We start from the raw sequence: 19,590 nt of genomic DNA on the forward strand, positions 1-19,590 counted from the left end.
CTTGATAGGATACTCCGTGTAAATCAATTCACCCTGAACACTGAGCTCCTCCATTGGTAATTGTTCCTCAGGGACACGGAGATACTTCTTTAGTTGAGATACGTGGAACACGTTATGCACATCCGATAGACTATCAGGTAGCTCGAGTTGGTATGCCATCTCCCCAACTCGCCTAAAGATCAAGAATGGTCCAATATAGCGAGGGGACAATTTGCCCTTAACTTTGAATCTCCTCATTCCACAAAGGGGTGACACCTTGAGGTACACATAATCTCCTTCTTCAAATTCCAATGGCCTCCTTCTATTATCAGCATAACTCTTTTGCCTGGTTTGAGCCACCCAAAATTCTCTCGAATTATACAACTTGTTCTTCTGCCTCTTGAATAAGTTCAGGTCCAAAGAACTGTCTTCCTCTAGTCTGATCCAATGTAGAGGAATCCTTCATTTCCTGCCATATAGAGTCTCAAACAGTGACATCTTCAGACTGGCATGTTAACTAGTATATGAGAACTCAGCATAAGGTAGACTCTTGTCCCAACTACTACCATGCTGAAGGGTACAAGCTCTCAACATGTCTTCCAATACTTGATTAGTCCTTTTAGTCTGTCCATCAGTCTGAGAATGGTAGGCCGAACTAAAATTCAACTTCGTATTCATATTCTCATGAAAACTTTTCCAAAATCTTAAGGTAACTGTGATCCTCTATCCGAAACGATCTTCTTCGGTACACCGTGTAGAGACACAATCCGAGCCATATATAACTCTACCAATCGAGATCCTTGTAAGTAGTCTTGACCGGAATGAAACAAACTTTAGTCAATCTCTCTACAATCACCCATATAATCATATCCTTTCTGGGTGCGAGGCAATCCAGTAATGAAATCCATACCGATCTCTTCCCACTTCCACTCAGGTACCTTTGGTGGGTGCAGTAGTCCAGCTGGTCTCTGGTGTTCAGCCTTAACTCTTTGACATACATCGCACATAGCCACATGTGCAGCCACATCTCTTTTCAATCCATACCACCAATACTTCCGTTTCAAATCCTGATACATCTTAGTACTACCAGGATGAATAGAGTAATCCGAATCATGGGCCTCCTTTAAAATAGTCTCTCGAAGGCTTTTAATATCAGGAACACACATCCTGTCCTTGAACCATATAGTGCCTTGCTCATCTTCCGTAAATTCCGGAACTCGACCTTCAGTAATCAGATCCTTAATCTCTTTTATTTTAGCATCCTCAAGTTGACCTTTGCGGATTTCTTGCTCCAAGGTAGGTTCCACATCAATAGTGACTCCTTCAGTATGAGCAACTATCCCCAGGTTAAGTCTCCTGAAATCCTCAACAATCTCATCGGGTAGCTGGGCAACAATAGCTAAATGAACATGCTCCTTGCGACTCAAGGCATCTGCAACCAATTTTGCCTTGCCCGGGTGATAGTGAATCTCCAAGTCGTAATCCTTAATAAGCTCCAACCAACGGCATTGCCTAAGGTTGAGATCCTTCTGAGTGAATATATACTTCAAACTCTTATGATCCGTGTATACTTGACACTTGTTTCCTATAATATAATGTCTCCAAATCTTAAGCGCATGCACAACGGCTGCCAATTCCAAGTCATGAGTGGGGTAGTTCAATTCATGTTTGCGTAACTGACGAGAAGCATAGGCAATCACATGTCCTTCCTGCATGAGCACACATCCTAAGCCTTGGCCACATGCATCGCAATAGATATCAAATCCTTTCTGTAGGTCTGGCATAACCAATACTGGTGGCGACATCAACCTCTTCTTTAGTTGGTCAAAGCTATCTTGGCACTTCTCGTCCCACTTAAATTCTCTTCCTTTCTCCAAAAGTGAAGTCATAGGCTTAGCAATCTTAGAAAATCCTTCAATAAATCTCCGATAATATCCTGCTAATCCCAAGAAACTCTGAATCTCAGTAACTGTAGTGGGTACCCTCCATTCCATTATCTCCTTAACCTTAGCAGGATCCACTGATATTCCTCCATTAGAAATAATATGACCAAGAAATGGCACCTCGCCAATCCAAAACTCGCACTTATCGTACTTGGTGTAGAGTTGATTAATTCGTAGCTTCTGTAGCACCAATCTCAGATGTTCCTCATGATCGCTATCACTCTGAGAATAAATAAGAATATCGTCGATGAATACCACGACGAATCTGTCCAAATACTCCATAAACACCTTATTCATCAAGTTCATAAAATAAGCTGGGGCATTGGTTAATCCAAATGACATAACATCGAACTCATATAAACCATATCGGGTCAATAAAATCGTCTTGGGAATATCCGATGGCCTAATCTTCATTTGGTGATAACCCGATCAGAGATCAATCTTCGAGAATACCCTAGCATCTGTCATCCGATCAAATAAATCCTCAATACAGGGTAACGGATACTTGTTCTTCACAGTAACATCGTTGAGAGATCTATAATCCACACACATTCTTTGTGATCCATCCTTCTTCTGTACAAACAAAACCGGTGCTCCCCAAGGTGAGGAACTCGGACGAATGTACCCAGCCTCTTGTAGCTCAGTTAACTGCTTCTTAAGTTCTTGTAACTCTTCTACGGACATCTCGTATGGTCGTTTGGAAATAGGGGCAGTCCCAGGTAAGGGATCAATGACAAACTCAACTTCACTATATGGTGGCATCCCTGGTAACTCCTCTGGAAAGACATCCGGAAAATCTCTAACCACATGGATGTTGTCACCCACAAACTTCTAACCTACTAAGAATGCCACTAGTCTAATGGTGGTAGTTACTGCAACTTCAACTTCAAATCTTTGTCCTTTGGAATTGGTGAGTTCTATGGTTCCCTTAGCACAGTTTATATACTGCCTTTGCCTTTCTTAACCACGATATACCAAGGATCACGTCTATACTGCTCTCTTCTAACAGTATAGGGGTAGCCATCTAGATTAGAAACATAGGGTAAGAAAGGAAGGATTGTAGACAAGGCAGGTGATTACGAATTATGTTACTTTGGGGGATTCATTAGCTAAGTGTGTTGCCTACTAAGGCTAATTCATTACCTTATAGTGGTACATGCTAAGATGCCCAACTATAATGTTTCAATCAATCAAAGAAGCAAATCAAGCATTTATCATCAGAACAATCAACCAACATTTTTTAAAAAAATAGAGAAAATAGTTTTAGTTTTTGTCGTAGGTCTCCTATCTCTTAAAAAGATCACAAATGTAGGATTCCCAGGTGTGAAATCCATCTTGTCTCAGAGTAGAAAAGATAAGATTAATCAGAGTAGAGTAGCAGAAGGTGAGACAAGATCAAGATGAGATAAGTATAGAATGAGTCAGAGTAAGGTAAGTAGGTAAGGGTTTTGTCCATTTCTATCTAGGTTTCGTCCTACAGTCAACATTTCCTCTGATACCACTTCTGTAACACCCGGCTTTAAGGAACAAAGCCAGGTGCATCTCATACATGCGCCAAGAAGACAACATATATAATAACAGAGTGTATAGAGATAAATGTCATAAAACATCAGAGAATTTATTACATAGCGGAAGACTTATTACAAAATAACATAATAAAGATAAAACGAACTAAGGATCGTCGGCGCCAATGTCGACTGGGAAACGCCACCTAGATCAGATCGAACTCCTCAGTGTTAGGCGGCTCCTCCTGAACCACCTGATCATCTCCTGTGGGGGGGGTGTGAGACAGCAAGGGTGAGCTCACACATGATCATCGCTCAACAAGTTGTGGGGAATAATGTGACACGAACTCACCAAAGGTGGGAGCTCATGTGAAGTGTAAGGCTGATCAATGATAGGGGTTAAAGCTGAGCATTGCTTTTAAGTAGTTGGTCAAAATTTTATTAGCAGTTACTAAGTGTAAGTAAATACCAAACCATAAGTAAAGTAATAGAACAAAATTAATAACAAACCCATGCAATGCAAATGACAAAATTGAATTTAAGTTCCATAATTTAAACATCAGAGAGTCCTGAGCTGCTCATGACCGTGAGCTCGGCTAGTATACCAGTTTTACACTCTGCAGAGGTTGTACCCTTTACCCACAAGTCATGTTACCCATCTGCCAAGGGGTCATGAATCCCATACACCTCTACCTAGGAAGCGCGACAGGGCAACACTACGAGGCCTTTACAAAGTTCCACTAGCTTCCGAAAACCCGCTACAGTTTATGGGAAGATCCAGTACAGGGTTCCTGGCTGACCACCATCGCAGCAAAATCAACCAGGGACCTCCCCGCACTGACCTCTCCCCTACTGCCCTTGCCCCTTTCGGGTAAGGTAGTCTTCCACTAGATTTCCTAATTAGTCAGCCAAGGGCGTCCCATTAAACCCTTGTGGTGGCACGTGGTTCTCAAGTTAAGCTCTATGTTCCAATTAACATTAATGATCTCAACATGAACATAAATAGAATAACAAAAATAACTGGAACATAGAGGTAATAAATGATTATCCCAAAACCATGTAAAGCAATAGCAAACTACCCAAGTGATTCAGGGGTGAACAAGGTAATGAGATAAACAATCTAGGGTAACCTATTGGGTCCCATCAAAATTAACCTATGCATGGATAAGTGATATTAAAGAACATTATTGGGTAAAAAGTGGTCAAGGGCACAACTTGCCTTCAATGAGCTCCTGCTCAGCTACTTCAATCTGCTGCTCACCAGGATCCTCAGCAACGGGCTCTTCTACTCGCCACAATACAAACAAGCACAGGATATAGGGAAAATTAACATTACACCAAGCATGTAAACAAAATACACAGAGATATTCTACATATTAAAATAAAAACCTAGGAACTGGAATCATAATTTTCTGAGTTATAGATTTTAAGTTATGCATTTTCAAAGGTTTTATGTGCTTTAAATAGGATTAAGTGGTAAATAAATTCCTTACTGTTTTCATGACATAACAGAGGCTCTAGGTGATAAAGAATAAAATTACAAAAACTTAGAAAGTGGAATGGCTCAATTTGGAGTTAGTATGAATTTTCTATGAATTATTGAAGTTCTAGCAATTATTTTTCTATTAAAAATCTATTTAATAATCATTTATTCTGGTTTTATTATGCTCTGGACTGGGCCTCAATTAATGGAAATGCCAGGGGCTACGGGGATAAAATTCCAGAGACCCAGAGCACAGTGCCAGTAGACGGAGGGTTCATTCACTGAAACCCGAGGGGCTCTTATGCAAAAGTGCAGGGCCGAAGGGGTATGAAGCGATCCTAGCCGTTCGATTCCCAACCGAGGGCCCAGATTAGATCTAATATATACCGAACCGGTACGCTATGCCGACCGTTGGATTTGAGATCAACGGCTCCACGATCCCACACGCTCAGCTCCCGTCCGATTATAAACCAACCGCTAGGATCGGATCCCACATATAATGAACCGGTACGAGCCCTGATCCGTCCGATGCAAGATCGACGGCCCAGATTTACCACACGCGAACGGATACGCCCGCACAGATCGAGGCCGTTCAGAGGACATCCAACGGCCGTGCTATTCCCCCCAATTCTACTGCCGGACGACGACGGCGGCGCACACCTCCACACGGCGGAGCATCGCCGGAGGAACACCCAATTGCGGTCCAGAGCTCCGATTCCCACCCTCAACTCGAGATTTAGGTAGCGGATCCTCTAACAAATCTCACAGGACTATCACTTAATGGAATTAGCTACGCACGGATCCTGCTCACGCAGCAGAGCGGCTCTGCGGTGACAACGCGCGACGACGAGCAATCGCACACCCACAACAGCACTGCCCTCTACGATTCTAGGTGTGCTGTATTCACAAAGGTAACCGAAGGCTCGACGATGATCCTCACCTTAGTTTGGCGACCGCAGGCGCACCGTCGACGGCGATGTGCGGATTGCACGGCGAGGATGGCACACCGGTGAGGAATCCTCTGCGCGTAGGTCGTATACCGCCCCGCAATTCCTCCCGACGACGCCCGCCAACCCGAGTCGAGCTTCCCCGAGTGCACGGGTCTGCCCAAGATCGACGGCAATCGCCGGTGCGCAACTACGGCGGCTGAGCACGACTTTCTCTCTCCCTTACTCAGTTCCCTGGGTGTCTTAGGAATCTACGGACGGGGGAGAACAGAGGGTTGCGTCGCGATTGATTTATGGCTTTGGAACTACCCTCCGCCGGGATATAATCGCCCACCTCCGAGATCGATGGCACGAGCGCGACATGCGCGGGGTTTGTTGAGGAGGAGGATGGTTCTGCCACAGGGGACCCAGAGGTCAGTGACCGAATGCTTGGAACGGCTGTGCGGCTGACGCAGCGGGCCTGAGTTCCAGAGAGCGCGCGGGTTAGAGAGGCTGCAAGCGGGACCCGCAGGTAAGCATGCGCGAGCGTGAGGGGGAAGTTATTGGGCTGCGCGGGTGTGATTGGCCACATGGGCCGAATCGGTGGTTTGGGGCCCAATTCGGTGTTCTTCTCTTTTTCTTTTGTTTTTACTATTTTCTTGTTTTCTTTTCTTTTTCAAATCCAAACTTCAATCCAAATTCAAACTTCAATTTAAATTCAAACTTTGTGGCACTTTTGTACACTGAATAATTATTTAGTTTGATCATACCTACTGCGATGAAGTTATTAAATTATACTTTTATTTATTGAATAAAATTCCTTTCTCTCCTCTATTTTCATGGTTTTATTTCCAAGTTAGACTTTGAATTTTATGGATCCATTGATATGCTATTAATGGCATATTTATTTTATTAAGCACAAATGCACAACCAAATAAAAACTCAGCATGATGCACGGATTAATTATGTGTTCATTGTTCTATTCATCCATTTTTAACTGGTGTTGAGCACATGCAACACTTAGTAGAGGCCACAAACCATTGGGACTATCTCTATTCTCTTTATTACAATTTTGAGTATTACAGTGGCATAGAAAACTCTGACCCACTCCTTAACATATCTGCCACCAAAGGTCAGAAGAGAGTATAATCCTGGCAGATAGGTGGTGTGACCCTCTGAATCTGCACGGGTTGCTGAGCGGAAGGCAAAGAGATCGAATCCTCGATGAGCTCTTAGGGCAATATGAGATGACAATTGTGCCCTGAAGAAGGTCTCCTGGGTCCTGGTGCTGAATAGGGGCGCAGCCGCTGGGTCTCTCTGAGCTGGCAACCATGAGTCCATAGGTACGTGTCTGAACCGACATACCCTGGCAGCTATGGCCCGCTGAAGATCGAGCAGTCGAGGATCAGCAGTTAGAGGGCGCACCTCAGTCTCGTCACGCTCTCGGAAGCGAGGTGGAGGAATAGGTGGAGCGGAAGCGGGAGCGGGAGCAGTGGAAGATGGAGTGGTGGAGGTGGTGGCAGCAGCGGGTGTGGTGGAAGGCTCGAGAGCGACAGGAGCTCGGGAAGTGGGAGGTGGAGTGGAGACTGGGTCGGAAGGAGTGGATCGAGAAGTGGAGGAGCGAGTCTGAGACGAGAGGCGACGGACTCGGAAGGCGATCTAATCAGAGGAAATCCTCAACTGACCTTCATGCTCTGCCTGGTCTGCTACTTCTGTAGCGACAATCGCTGCACGGGTGGCTCTGTCCAGACATCTTTTGTTCTTGCCCCCTTGCTGCTCAAGGTAGACAGTCTTCCCCTTGTCCTATCTGAATGGGTGAGGAGGGTCCTGGTCATTTCCTCCCCCTGACGGTGTAACATTCATCGTCTGCACCATCTTGAACTGGCTACTGACATGCTGCAAGATAACGATAAAAGGTAAGCGAGAGTAGTAGAGCAGTAGGTAAGGCCTGATAAGAGTGAAATAGCTACCTGGGAACTTCTTGAGAGAGGGGAACCAGGTAGGACAGAAGAAACGCAGGCGGGCAGGCAAAATCACTGAAATGTGAGAAGAGGTGAGCACATAATAGTCACATAGTCATAAGAATATGAAATGTGAATAAATACAAACATAGAGAGTTATGACATAAAAACTGGGAGTTTTGGAGAAACAGAGGTCAAACGGTGTTTGAACGGTGAATTGTGCCATAGAGAGTTTGAAATTCAAAACGGGGCATGAAATGACCAGGAATTGAGTCGATACTTCACGGATAGGTATATATGTATGAAAATGAGTAAAGTGAGTGCTTGGTTTGAAGTTTGGCAGAGGAAAAACATTTTTGGCACTCGGCTCGAAATGGATCACCATAAAGATAAATAGGTTGTGAAACAGGTGACTGGAATATCGGATAGGTGTGAAATTTAACGTGAGAGGTACTGGTAGTAGCTAAAGTGTGCTGGAAAAAATTGGGGTCGATTTGAGCTATTTTGACTGGTTTGGGCATTTCACCGAGCACTTGGCGTGCAGGTTTTTTAAACGACGGTGAAATGGCTATTTGGGATGTGAAACCCTCCCTAGGGAGCTCAGAACCTACAGAGGAGCAACACTAGACATCCAGGGACACTCACATACACCTGGATTCACAAGATTTCATAGGATTTGGAAGAATTTGAGATTGAGAGGGGTGTGAGAGATAGAGCTTTTACAGTAGAGAAATCAGAGAGGAGTGAAGGGGGACGAGACTCACCAGAGGAAGGGGAAGCACAAGCACTGGCTAGGGGGCTCGCCGGAGCACAGTGAACGGTGATCCCCGGTGGTAATAGGGCGGCGGCCGAGAGGAGCGCACGGCATAGAGGAAGAAAGGATTTGGCTGCGCGCGTGTGAAAAAGACGCCTGGCCTCGGGCTCGGGCGGAGGAAGCACTTTTAAAAACGCTTCATGGGCACACCTGACAGTGTATAGTGGTTGTCTGGTGCACACCGGACAATGCACAGCCACTGTCTGATGAACCACCGGACAGGACTGCACAATGGCACATCCACGTGTGCCCCAACCGGTGCACCGGACATTGCACAGTGTAGTGTCCAGTGCACACCGGACTGTCCGGTGAGCCCAGACAGAGGGAATTTTGAATTTTTCTAGGAAATTTTGAACCAAACTAAATCCCAACGTATAAGCACACAAAAGAACACTTGTTGGGACATGTATTGGTACCCTCACATATTCTCTCATATTTTCAAAATATTGTGCCATAGCCTAGATAGTTTTTAGGGAAAATAGGCAAATTGTGAGATTTTGCATTTGGGTATTGAACTGAAGGTTTCATGTATGAATTGAGTTGTGAATAATCCCCCTAAGTGCAGTACCATATGCATATCTCAAAAACCAACAACTGCATAGTAAATGAAATTTAAGTACCAAAAGCTTAAAAGCTAGAACTTGTCAAGTTTGAGCTCGAGTTAAGCTTTTTCACTCGCTTTGTTGGCGGTTATCTCAACTTGGTTAGACAAGCCCTAAATGCAATACAAGAAATTTAAATATGCAATGCAAGCTTGACATCACCATTTTATAATTAAGTAAAATTTATGAGATCAAGAATATTTTACTCATTCCTCAACATACAAAAGCGGGTTCGTTTAAAGGCTTTGTGAAAATATCCGCTAATTGATCTTCCGATCTCACTCCTTCTAAAATTATATCTCCTTTAGCAACATGGTCTCTAAGGAAGTGATGACGAATATCAATGTGCTTGGTGCGAGAGTGTTGTACAGGATTATTAGCAATTTTAACAGCACTATCGTTATCACACAACAAAGGTACATTTTCTAGAACTACACCATAGTCTAGAAGAGTTTGTTTCATATAAAGAATTTGTGTGCAACAAGCACCCGCGGCAATGTATTCCGCTTCGGCGGTTGACAAGGCAACACTGTTTTGCTTCTTAGAAGTCCATGAAATTAGTGATCTCCCAAGCAAATGGCATCCTCCAGATGTACTTTTCCTATCAATTTTGCAACCGGTGTAATCCGAATCGGAATAGCCAATTAATTCAAAAGTAGCTCCTTTGGGATAGAAAAGGCCAACGCTTGGGTGTGCTTAAGATACCTAAGAATTCTTTTAACAGCGCTAAGATGAGTTTTCTTAGGATTTGCTTGAAATCGAGCACTTATACAGACACTAAACATGATATCGGGCCTAGATGTGGTAAGATACAATAAACTACCAATCATAGAACGGTAGAGAGTTTGATCAACCGGGTTACCTCTCTCATCTAGGTCGAGATGTCCATTAGTAGGCATGGGTGTCTTGATTGGTTTGCACTTCTCTATTTTGAATCTTTTCAACAAGATTTTGGTGTACTTATCTTGTGAGAGGAAGTTGCCATCTATCATTTGCTTGACTTTGAAGCCGAGGAAGAAGGTTAGCTCGCCAATCATTGACATCTCGAACTCCTTCGACATCAACTCACCAAATTCCTTGCAATGACAATCAATTGTCGAGCCAAAGATTATATCATCAACAAAAACATGACAAACGAAAATATCATCGCTATGTTTCTTTGTGAATAGAGTGGTGTCGACGGTCCCAATCTTGAAGTCCTTCTCAATGAGGAAGTCACAAAGACGCTCATACCAAGCCCTTGGAGCTTGGTTTAGACCATATAGTGCCTTGGACAACCTATAAGCATGATTAGGATATCTAGGGTCTTTAAACCCAGGTGGTCGCTCAACATATACTAGTTCATTTATGAAGCCATTTAAAAATTCACTTTTTACATCCATTTGATAAAGTTTTATGTCATAGTAGGATGCATATGCAAGAAGGATGCAGATGGCTTCAAGTCGAGCAACGGGTGCAAAGGTCTCTCCAAAATAGAAACCTTCAACTTGAGAGAACCCCTGTGCAACAAGCCTTGTCTTGTTTTGCACAATTACACCTTGATCATCTTGTTTGTTTCGGAACACCCATTTTGTTCCAATGATTCTTGCATCTCACGGAGGCTTCTCTAGGGTCCAAACTTGATTTCGGGTGAAGTTGTTTAATTCTTCATGCATGGCTTTCACCCAGTCCGGATCATGTAGCACCTCATCTATACATGTAGGCTCAACACAAGAAACAAAAGAGTGATGTTCAATAAATGAAGCATATCTTTGAGAACGAGTGATAACCCCTTGTGAAGGACTCCTAATGACAAGATCTTGTGGATGTGCTTGTAGTAGTGATGAGTTCCTCTTTTCAACCACTTGGGAAGAAGATCTTGGAGCATCAATATCTTCGGCTTGTACCCTTGCTTGTTCATGAGAGACAAATGTATCTTCATTTGCATGCCTCTCATCTTTTTCATCATCATGTGGTACATTTGATGAAGAAGGCATGTTGATATCTTGCACCTCTTCTTCATCTTCTTTTGGTTTGATGGATCCAATTGGCATATTCTTCATGGCTTCCCTAAGTGGTTCATCACCTACATCATCAAGATTTTCAAGTGCTCCTTGGGATCCATTAGTCTCATCAAATTCCACATCATATGTTTCTTCCATCACACAGTGGCATGATTGAATACTCGATATGCTTTGGATTTTCATGAATAACCAAGTAAGAAACCAATGTCACAACGTCTTTGAAACTTCCCTAGGTGATGGTGTTTCTTGTAGATGTAGCATTTGCATCCAAACACCCGGAAGAAGGAGACATCTGGCTTTTTCCCATTTAGCAGCTCATAGGGAGTCTTCTCAAGTAGCCGGTGAGGAAATAGCCTGTTTGATGTATAGCATGTAGTGTTGATAGCTTCAGCCCAAAACCTCTCTGGTGTGTTATACTCGTCAATCATTGTCCTTGCAAGAGTGATCAAAGTTTTGTTCTTTCTTTCAACAACTCCATGATTGAATGAGTATCCTAGAAAGACACGAGGAGTGGAATGAGGGGCAACTTGTGTGGGGATGTGGCGATAGTGTTGGAGTAACAACGACGTCTGAACACACGAAGGTGATCGTAAGTGGGTTGGCGACCATACAAAGCAAAGTGGGGGTGGAGAATTGTAGTGCCTTGGTGGGATACCAGTTAAAAGGTAGGTGGCAGCATGGAGCCTCGACCCAGTAAGGAGGGGTGCAAGTGAGCTTGGAATAAAAGGGAGCATATTATGTTATTGATGGTGCGAAGAACGCACTTAGCCTTGCGGTTTTGTGGGGATGTGTCAGGGAAAGACATGTGGAGGACTACTCCATGAAAGAGGAAGTAAGCACGAGAGGATGAGTTGTCAAACTCACACTTCTGATGATGGTGCCAAATTGAGTGGAAACATAGGAGAAAAAGTGAGCTATACTGGAGAACATGTCAGAATTTAGATGAAGAGGAAACATCAAAGGTGGTGGGTGCCATCATCAAGTATAGAAAGGTAATACTTAAAAACGACACACTTGGGATGGGTGAGGTCCACAAATCATAGTGTGCAAGGTCAAAGTGACGTGAGGCAAGGACTATGATGTGGAAAAAGGAAGTCAAACATGATAACCGAGTTGGCAAGCATGATAAATGTCGGTGGGAGAAGCACCATTATTACAGGAAATAAGAAAACTGTAAGCAAAGGTGTGTGAGGTCCTCATGGTCGATGTGGCTAAGGCGTCGATGCTAATGCTAGGAAGAGATGCTAGTGACAAAGGCAGTGATTGGTGACTCAAGGAAGTAGAGCAGGTAGAGATAGAGCTAAAGTTATTGCACTTGGCGATCATGTTTTGGGTTCTGAGGTCCTTCACAATAAAACCAATAGGGTCAAATTCGACAAAACGTGTTTTTCTATAGTAAACTGACGAATAGAGATAAGGTTTTGATAATTTGTGGGGCAACAAGAATCATACTAAGCAAAGAGGACCAACAGAAGATGACCCAATGGTGGTGATGAGAATGTTGGACCCATCACCAATGATGGTGGTGGAGGAGAAAAAGATGAAGGGGGTGGGAGTGGGCGAGAATACCAGGGTGTGAGGCCATGTAATCGTATTTGAGTAAACATCTCATTTGAGCAAGATCTATCTATATGATATAGAAACCGTAGTAATGTACGACCAACTAATTAGTTGGTAATAAAATACGGCTTGATTGATTAGGTTTACATGATTACACTTAAATATATGCTTGGACTCAACCAATAGAAGTAGTCACGGGAACAATTATGGGCAATCACCGCAGCGATCAGACCGCTAACATGTTTCTTTGACTTGCCTGGCTTTCTGCATATCCTTGGATTGGACGCTCGAGAGACGAGTAGTAACTCTCGGCGCTCTTGGCCTGGCCAATCTGATGGTCGTAGTAGATAACTGCTGCTAGTCTCTTACAAGAGTATTCAGAGTGTTGAGGCGAGGATTTGACTCCATGATGCTTCTAATCGGCTCAGAGTTGTGGAAAGGAACTCTAGATATTCAACAACCAAACCTTTGGACTGGATCTATTTTTGGTGGGAGGTCAACATGTGGGTTCTGGCGGGACCCAGACAACTGCACAGCCTATTGCCACTTACGGGGTTATCCTGGGCACGTGCGGTGCGACCACATAGGCACCCAACCAATCTATACTACTCCTATTAAGATGATAAGTAGGGCGTCCACACCTCGCCCCTGCCCTGTGCGCGCGTGCCCCCCCCTCCCCCCGCACGCGCAGAGTTTTAAAAGTGGCTTAGGCAAAGCTTAGATGATGCAAACGTGTTGGACAGGATTGCGTTGCTAAATGATCCTCGGGTTAAGGTGTTAAATGAACTCTCTTGTATGCAAATGAAAGTAAGACACATAACTTTTCACTCAAATGGATTTCCAGAGTCACACATCAAATTTGATTGTGTGTCGTTGCAACGCACGGGTATATATATATGGTAGGTATATTAGGAGCCTTGTACTTCAAATAGTTAGAGGAAGCCCAGGCTGACCACCCCTGCGACCTGGTCCAGCCCAGCGTATCCACCCACTCCCCAAGACAGATTGTCGGATGCGCCCCACCCCACGCCTGTGCGCGCAAAAAAATGAATGCATGCACGAGTAAAACATGTTTCGCCGCATGCACGTAAATTTAGGAAAGAGACGTGTGACGTTTTCTATTTTTAAATGATGTATTTACTCCATAAATATAGAATCGCTGCAACTGCCATACAGGTAGGCTCGTCAGGACCAGTTTATGATATATACTAATAATAAATATGTTACACAGTGTAGATATTTATGCAATTCGGTACAATGCGTAAAAATCTGTTATTTGCTGTATGCACACAAAATTAGGATGATAAAAATGTACTATGAAAGGAAATGAATTGGCATATATGGAAAAAAAATTGTATTTAATGCTTTATTTCCTCTATAAATATAGGGTAGCTCCAACAACAATGTAGCTAAACTCGTTAGAACTAGTTTATGATATATACTGATACTAATTATGCTACATGGTGTAGGTATTTATGCAATTGGGTACACTGCGTAAAAATCTGTTTCCTACTGCATGCGCACAAATTTAGGATGGCGAGAATGTGCGATGAAAGACAATGAATTGGCATGCATGGAAACAAAAAATCGTATTTAATGTTTTATTTCCTCCATAAATATAGGATACCTCTAACAGCCATGCAGCTAAACTCGTTAGAACTAGTTTATGATATATACTGATACTAATTATGCTACACGACGTAGTTATTTATGCAATTTGATACATTGCGTAAAAATCTATTTCCTGCTACATGCACACAAATTTAGGATGACAAGATGTGCGATAAAAAGAAATGGACTGACATGCACGTAAACAAAAAATCTTATTTAATTGCTTTATTTTCTCCATAAATATAGGATCGCTCCAACAGTCATGCAACTAGGCTCGTTAGAACCATTTTATGATATAAACTTATACAAATTATGCTACACGGTGTACGTATTTATGCAATGCGGTACACTACGCAAAAAAAGTCTGGCATGCAGTTCGCTGGTGGACGCTCTCTAGGTTCGAGCGTAAAAACATTAAGTTTTGAGCATAAAACTTCTCAGTTATAAGCGTAAATAACGAGCCAATGTGAGAGGTTGATAGCTCTAGTGGGTTGTATTTACGATCCTATTTTTATGGCAGGTCCGAAAACATGGGAGTTGCATGCATGCAGTTTCTATTTTTATACAGACCTAAAAATTATAGCAAATTGTGGGAGTTTCCATTGCATGCGCGCAAATTTTAGATTATATTTTACTCTCCACTGCACATGCGCAAAAAAAATTGAATGACATGAGTCTCATAGAGCATAAATTCTTATACAACGTCGTATAAATATTTACACCGTATAGCATAATTGATAAAAAAACCTAATATCAATCCAACTAAGAACGCCAGCGAGGAATTAGGGACAATTTTATGGCAGATGTAAAAATCGGAGGAGGTAGTCGCCGGAGGACATCGTCGATGACACAAGAACATATGAAGGTCGTCACTCGTGCCGCCGAACTACGCCAAATCAGAGGATGACACGCGTGATCGTCGCTGCTCGTACCTCGCGCCTTCTATGACGCCGCTCGAACCTCGCACCTCGTGTGGCGCCATCGCTACTCGGACGCCGGGGGCACCACTTGCTCGTCCGTCTTGGGAGTGTCGCGCACCTTGGGGCCCTGGGGACGTCGTCGCTTGCCGGCACAGGAGCCCCGACGTCGTCGCTTGCCCGCACAGGAGCCCCGATGTCGCTCGCCCTCTTGATCGTGGAGGCGTCGCCACCGTGCCACCGACTCGAGAACCGCCAACACTACTCCAGATCGAGGAACTGCCGCCACCGCGCGTCCGGGTCGGGGAACCACTGCAACTACTCTAGATCGAGGAACAGCCGCCACCACGCATCTGGGTCAGGGAGCCACGCCCACCACTGCGACTACTCTATATCGAGGAACCACTGCCACCACGCATCTGGGTCAGGGAGCCACGCCCACCACAGCCACCGGTCGGGGTCCGTCGCCGCGCGCGCTCTCGGGCAACCGTCGCACGCGCCTGTGTGGGCGCCGTCGCTAATGAATCGGGATGGGGCATGAAAAACTGAACACTAGCACTCCGGGTCTTCTTTTATAGATGTCTAGATCTGGTCCACCTCGACCGGATTGCAATGTCGGACCTGGACTTACTCTCGTTATTGGAAGTCCAAGGCTCATAATATACAATATATATATATATAAGTATATTGTTAATATAATTGAATTGTCTATCTATTTTTATTAGCTTAAGATTTTGGGTTTACCTTTTTGGACCGTCAACTTTTTAGTGAACAAACACAAAGGACTCAATAAGCCCAATAGCACCCTTAGCAACAGTTGCAATAGATTCAGAAGTCTGAACACATTCCAACAAGCTCTCATATGATGGTGTTTGCTGCACTAGCAATCCTAGGCCAAAGATCAGCACACTCCTTGCCAATAGGTCAAATGATAGTGGAACCTTTCATCTCAGCCTTGGGATTCACAATCACTCCAGCATTATCTTCAAAGTACATGTAGACACCGTCCTTGCGGCACCACAGCTTGCGTTGGCGGACGATGACGGCGGGCATCACCTTCTTCCTGAGGTCGGGCTTCCCCTTGACGGTGGCCATGACCATGTCGCCAACGCAGGCAGACAGGAGGCGATTGAGGCGGCTCTTAGGCTATCCACAGTAGTTCCCCTAAATTGTTCCCTATATCACTTTTTTGTGTCACATCATCAAATTTCATCTCCTACTTTTTCATCTCCCGCGGTGGTTCCCCTAAATACTTCCCCTATACCTCACTACGACCATAAAATATCATTTTCTATACTTTTTTATGCACTATCAATTTTCATCTACTAACAATTACTCGTGGGCCCACGGCTATAGTACCAAACACTATTAGTACGCGTGAACAGTAACACGCTAGGAATGAAGGAGAGAGAAGAGGTCCGCTCGCTAGGGGGCTCTATAGGGGCAAGCGATGCGGAGCAAATGGTGTTCCTGTAGCCGCAGTGCAGATGGGAGGGTGCAGCTCGCGGCAACGGCTACAGATAGCTTTAATGCCCTTGAATTAAATAGAGATTTGTAAAGAAAAACTCTCCAACAACTTATTTAAATGGTTATTCAAATATAATATTTTCTATTTTAGGTTTCTTGTTAGTCAAATATTTATATAAAAAATATGAATGTCTCTCTAGAGTATAAACAAGATAAAAAAGAAGCTATTGAAGATTGAAAAGATATAGAAATCTATACTATATTTAAAGCATCAGTTTCAACGGTCGTCATACGTCAATTTTTTACAAATAACCCCTCACAGCTATTTCAAATTAATTTGTTGCACGTCTATAGATGCCAAACGACGCTCGACACGGGCTAGATGCACGCGGGCAATAACTATGGCACAGGCACGTCATGCCGGCCTGCTAACTATGTCGGGTCAGCCCGTTAGCCAGTCGATCCATTTAATTAAATCAGCATAACGACGCCCGACATGGGCTAGATGCACGCGGGCCACAACTATGGCACAGACACGTCATGCCGGCCTGCTAACTGTGTCGGGCCAGCCCGTTAGCCCGTCGATCCATTTAATTAAATCAGCGTAAAATGTTTAAAATGGTGCAGGAGGTGGGGTTCGAACCCATGCCCTGATGGAAGAAGGGCAGGAGACACTGGGTGAAACTGTCTAACCAGTAGAACATCACGCTAAGATGTTTTTAATATTGAATATAAATTGTATATAAATATATACGTTTTTTGTAAAATAAAAAATAATCGTGTCGAGTCGGGCCAGCACTACGGGCCGAGGCTACAGCCCAAGCACGGCACAACGTTCTTTGCTCTTACAAGCATTAGGTCGTTTCTGAGACCACATTGGCGCAATGGACTACATAGTGTTTGAGGTTGCTGAATTGGATGGAGCAACAATGATTTGTCACACTAACAGCAAAATGAAAGGTTATTTGTTGGGTTTAAACGTTAGTAATTGCTACGAAGTAGCGTAATTTATATGGAGCGCATCAAGTTTTTATTGATGTGTGACTTTAGCAATCACTCCATATTTTGATCTATCTTTTTTATAAGTTTGACTTCATGGGACTTATTTTATAAACTTGATCTCACAAACTTTCTCTTATTTGATCTCTGTATGATGGAATTATATCATTTTATAATCTCTGTTCATTCAGTTAATCGTTGTGAACTCTCTTCTAATCGCTCACTTCATTGATTGTGTTGTACCAAGACATATTTGCATAGAGTAAACAATAACATCAGTTAGCTAAATCACAAAATATATTATGCAGAGAGCGGAGACAATCAATAAAAAATATTGAAATTTTTTTACGAATAGTTTACGTGAGTATTGTTGTAAGCCGTCGCAACGCAAGGGCAACCGACTAGTTGGTTTTTATATAAATGACTTTCCAAATGATAATTTAGAGAGTGAAATTTAGAAAGTCGAAATGCTCTAATTAGACCATTTTGAAGTACTTTGCAAATGCGTGGTTGTAAACTATGACATTCTATTTAATGAAACTCGTGTCACAATGACACGTTCGCCGGAAAAAAAATAGTGAGGCGTAGCTCAGCTCAATGGTGAGGCAGCTGAGTGCCGAGCAGAGCAGGGGACGCGGCAGACACGTCGCATGCGCAGCGCAGAACCGCGGGCGCGCAGCCGCGCAGGCAACTGAGAGAAGGCAAGGCATGCAGGCAAGTTCGGCAACGCAAGAGACCCGATACCATTCCCCCTCGGCGGCCACCATTCCATTCTTGGCAAGCTAGCCACCCCCACCCAGCCCGGCCGAGCAAGCAACCGGCCACCTCGCCGGCGAGCGTGCGTGCGGGGGAGAAGTACTAATTAACCGCGCGCGCGATCCATCCATGGCCGTGCCGCCGCCGTGCCCCGCGCCCCACGCAACGTGCCCCGCACGCCGCCCGCCTGCTCTAATGCCCGCGCGCCTCGCTGCGACCACGCCTTCCACTTCCACCGCTTGCGCCTCTCGCCACCGAGCTCCTCCTCGCTGCTGCTCCGCCAGTTGGACTGGGAGGCGACGGCGGTGATGGCGCCGCCGCGGTGGAAGTCCGGCGACGGGCGCCGCCGGCTCCTGCTGCTCCTGTGCTGCTGCCTCCTCGCCTTCCCCTGCCACGCTCAAGTACTCACCAACAACAATATCTCCCACCGGTCCGATCAAGGTAGGCTGTTGATCCATCCATCCATCCATCGGTTGGTTCTTTTTGACTCAACTGACTGCCATGGCTGCAGGCGGCATCCACTCGTTTGTGGGCACGTACGGCATCAACTACGGCCGCATCGCCGACAACCTGCCGCCGCCGGAGGTGGTGGTGCGGCTGCTGAAGCTGGCCCGGATCCGCAACGTGAAGATCTACGACGCCGAGCACAAGGTGCTGGACGCGTTCCGTGGCACCGGGCTGAACCTCGTGGTGGCCATCCCCAACGAGTTCCTCAAGGACATGGCCGCCAACCCGGCCAAGGCCATGGACTGGCTGACCGAGAACGTGCAGCCGTACTACCCGTCCACGCGCATCGTCGGCATCACCGTGGGCAACGAGGTGCTGGGCGGGCAGGACGCGGGGCTCGCCCAGGCGCTCGTCGGCGCCGTGCTCAACGTGCACGACGCGCTCAAGATGCTCCGGCTGGACGCCAAGATCGAGCTCTCCACGCCTCACTCGGAGGCCGTCTTCGCCAACTCCTACCCTCCCTCCGCCTGCGTCTTCCGCAACGACCTCATGGTGTACCTCCGCCCGCTTCTCGACTTCTTCTCCAAGACCGGCGCGCCCTTCTACGTGAACGCCTA

At 44.9% G+C, this 19,590-nt stretch overlaps 1 protein-coding gene across 1 annotated transcript in view; it reads left to right on the plus strand.

The window, feature by feature from the left end:
• The first annotated feature begins 18,473 nt into the window (after positions 1 to 18,473).
• The window catches only part of LOC100383100 (putative O-glycosyl hydrolase family 17 protein), a 2,209-nt gene continuing 1,092 nt past the window's right edge, over positions 18,474 to 19,590 (plus strand). The window contains exons 1-2 of the mRNA NM_001175771.1: positions 18,474 to 18,967; positions 19,038 to 19,590. The exon at positions 19,038 to 19,590 is cut by the window's right edge and continues 484 nt beyond it. Coding sequence (NP_001169242.1) covers positions 18,835 to 18,967; positions 19,038 to 19,590 — 686 coding nt within the window. The 5' untranslated portion in view covers positions 18,474 to 18,834. The remainder of the gene's footprint in view (positions 18,968 to 19,037) is intronic.

This window comes from Zea mays, chromosome 5 (genome assembly GCF_902167145.1).
Source record: "Zea mays cultivar B73 chromosome 5, Zm-B73-REFERENCE-NAM-5.0, whole genome shotgun sequence".
NCBI classification, from domain to species: Eukaryota; Viridiplantae; Streptophyta; class Magnoliopsida; order Poales; family Poaceae; genus Zea; species Zea mays.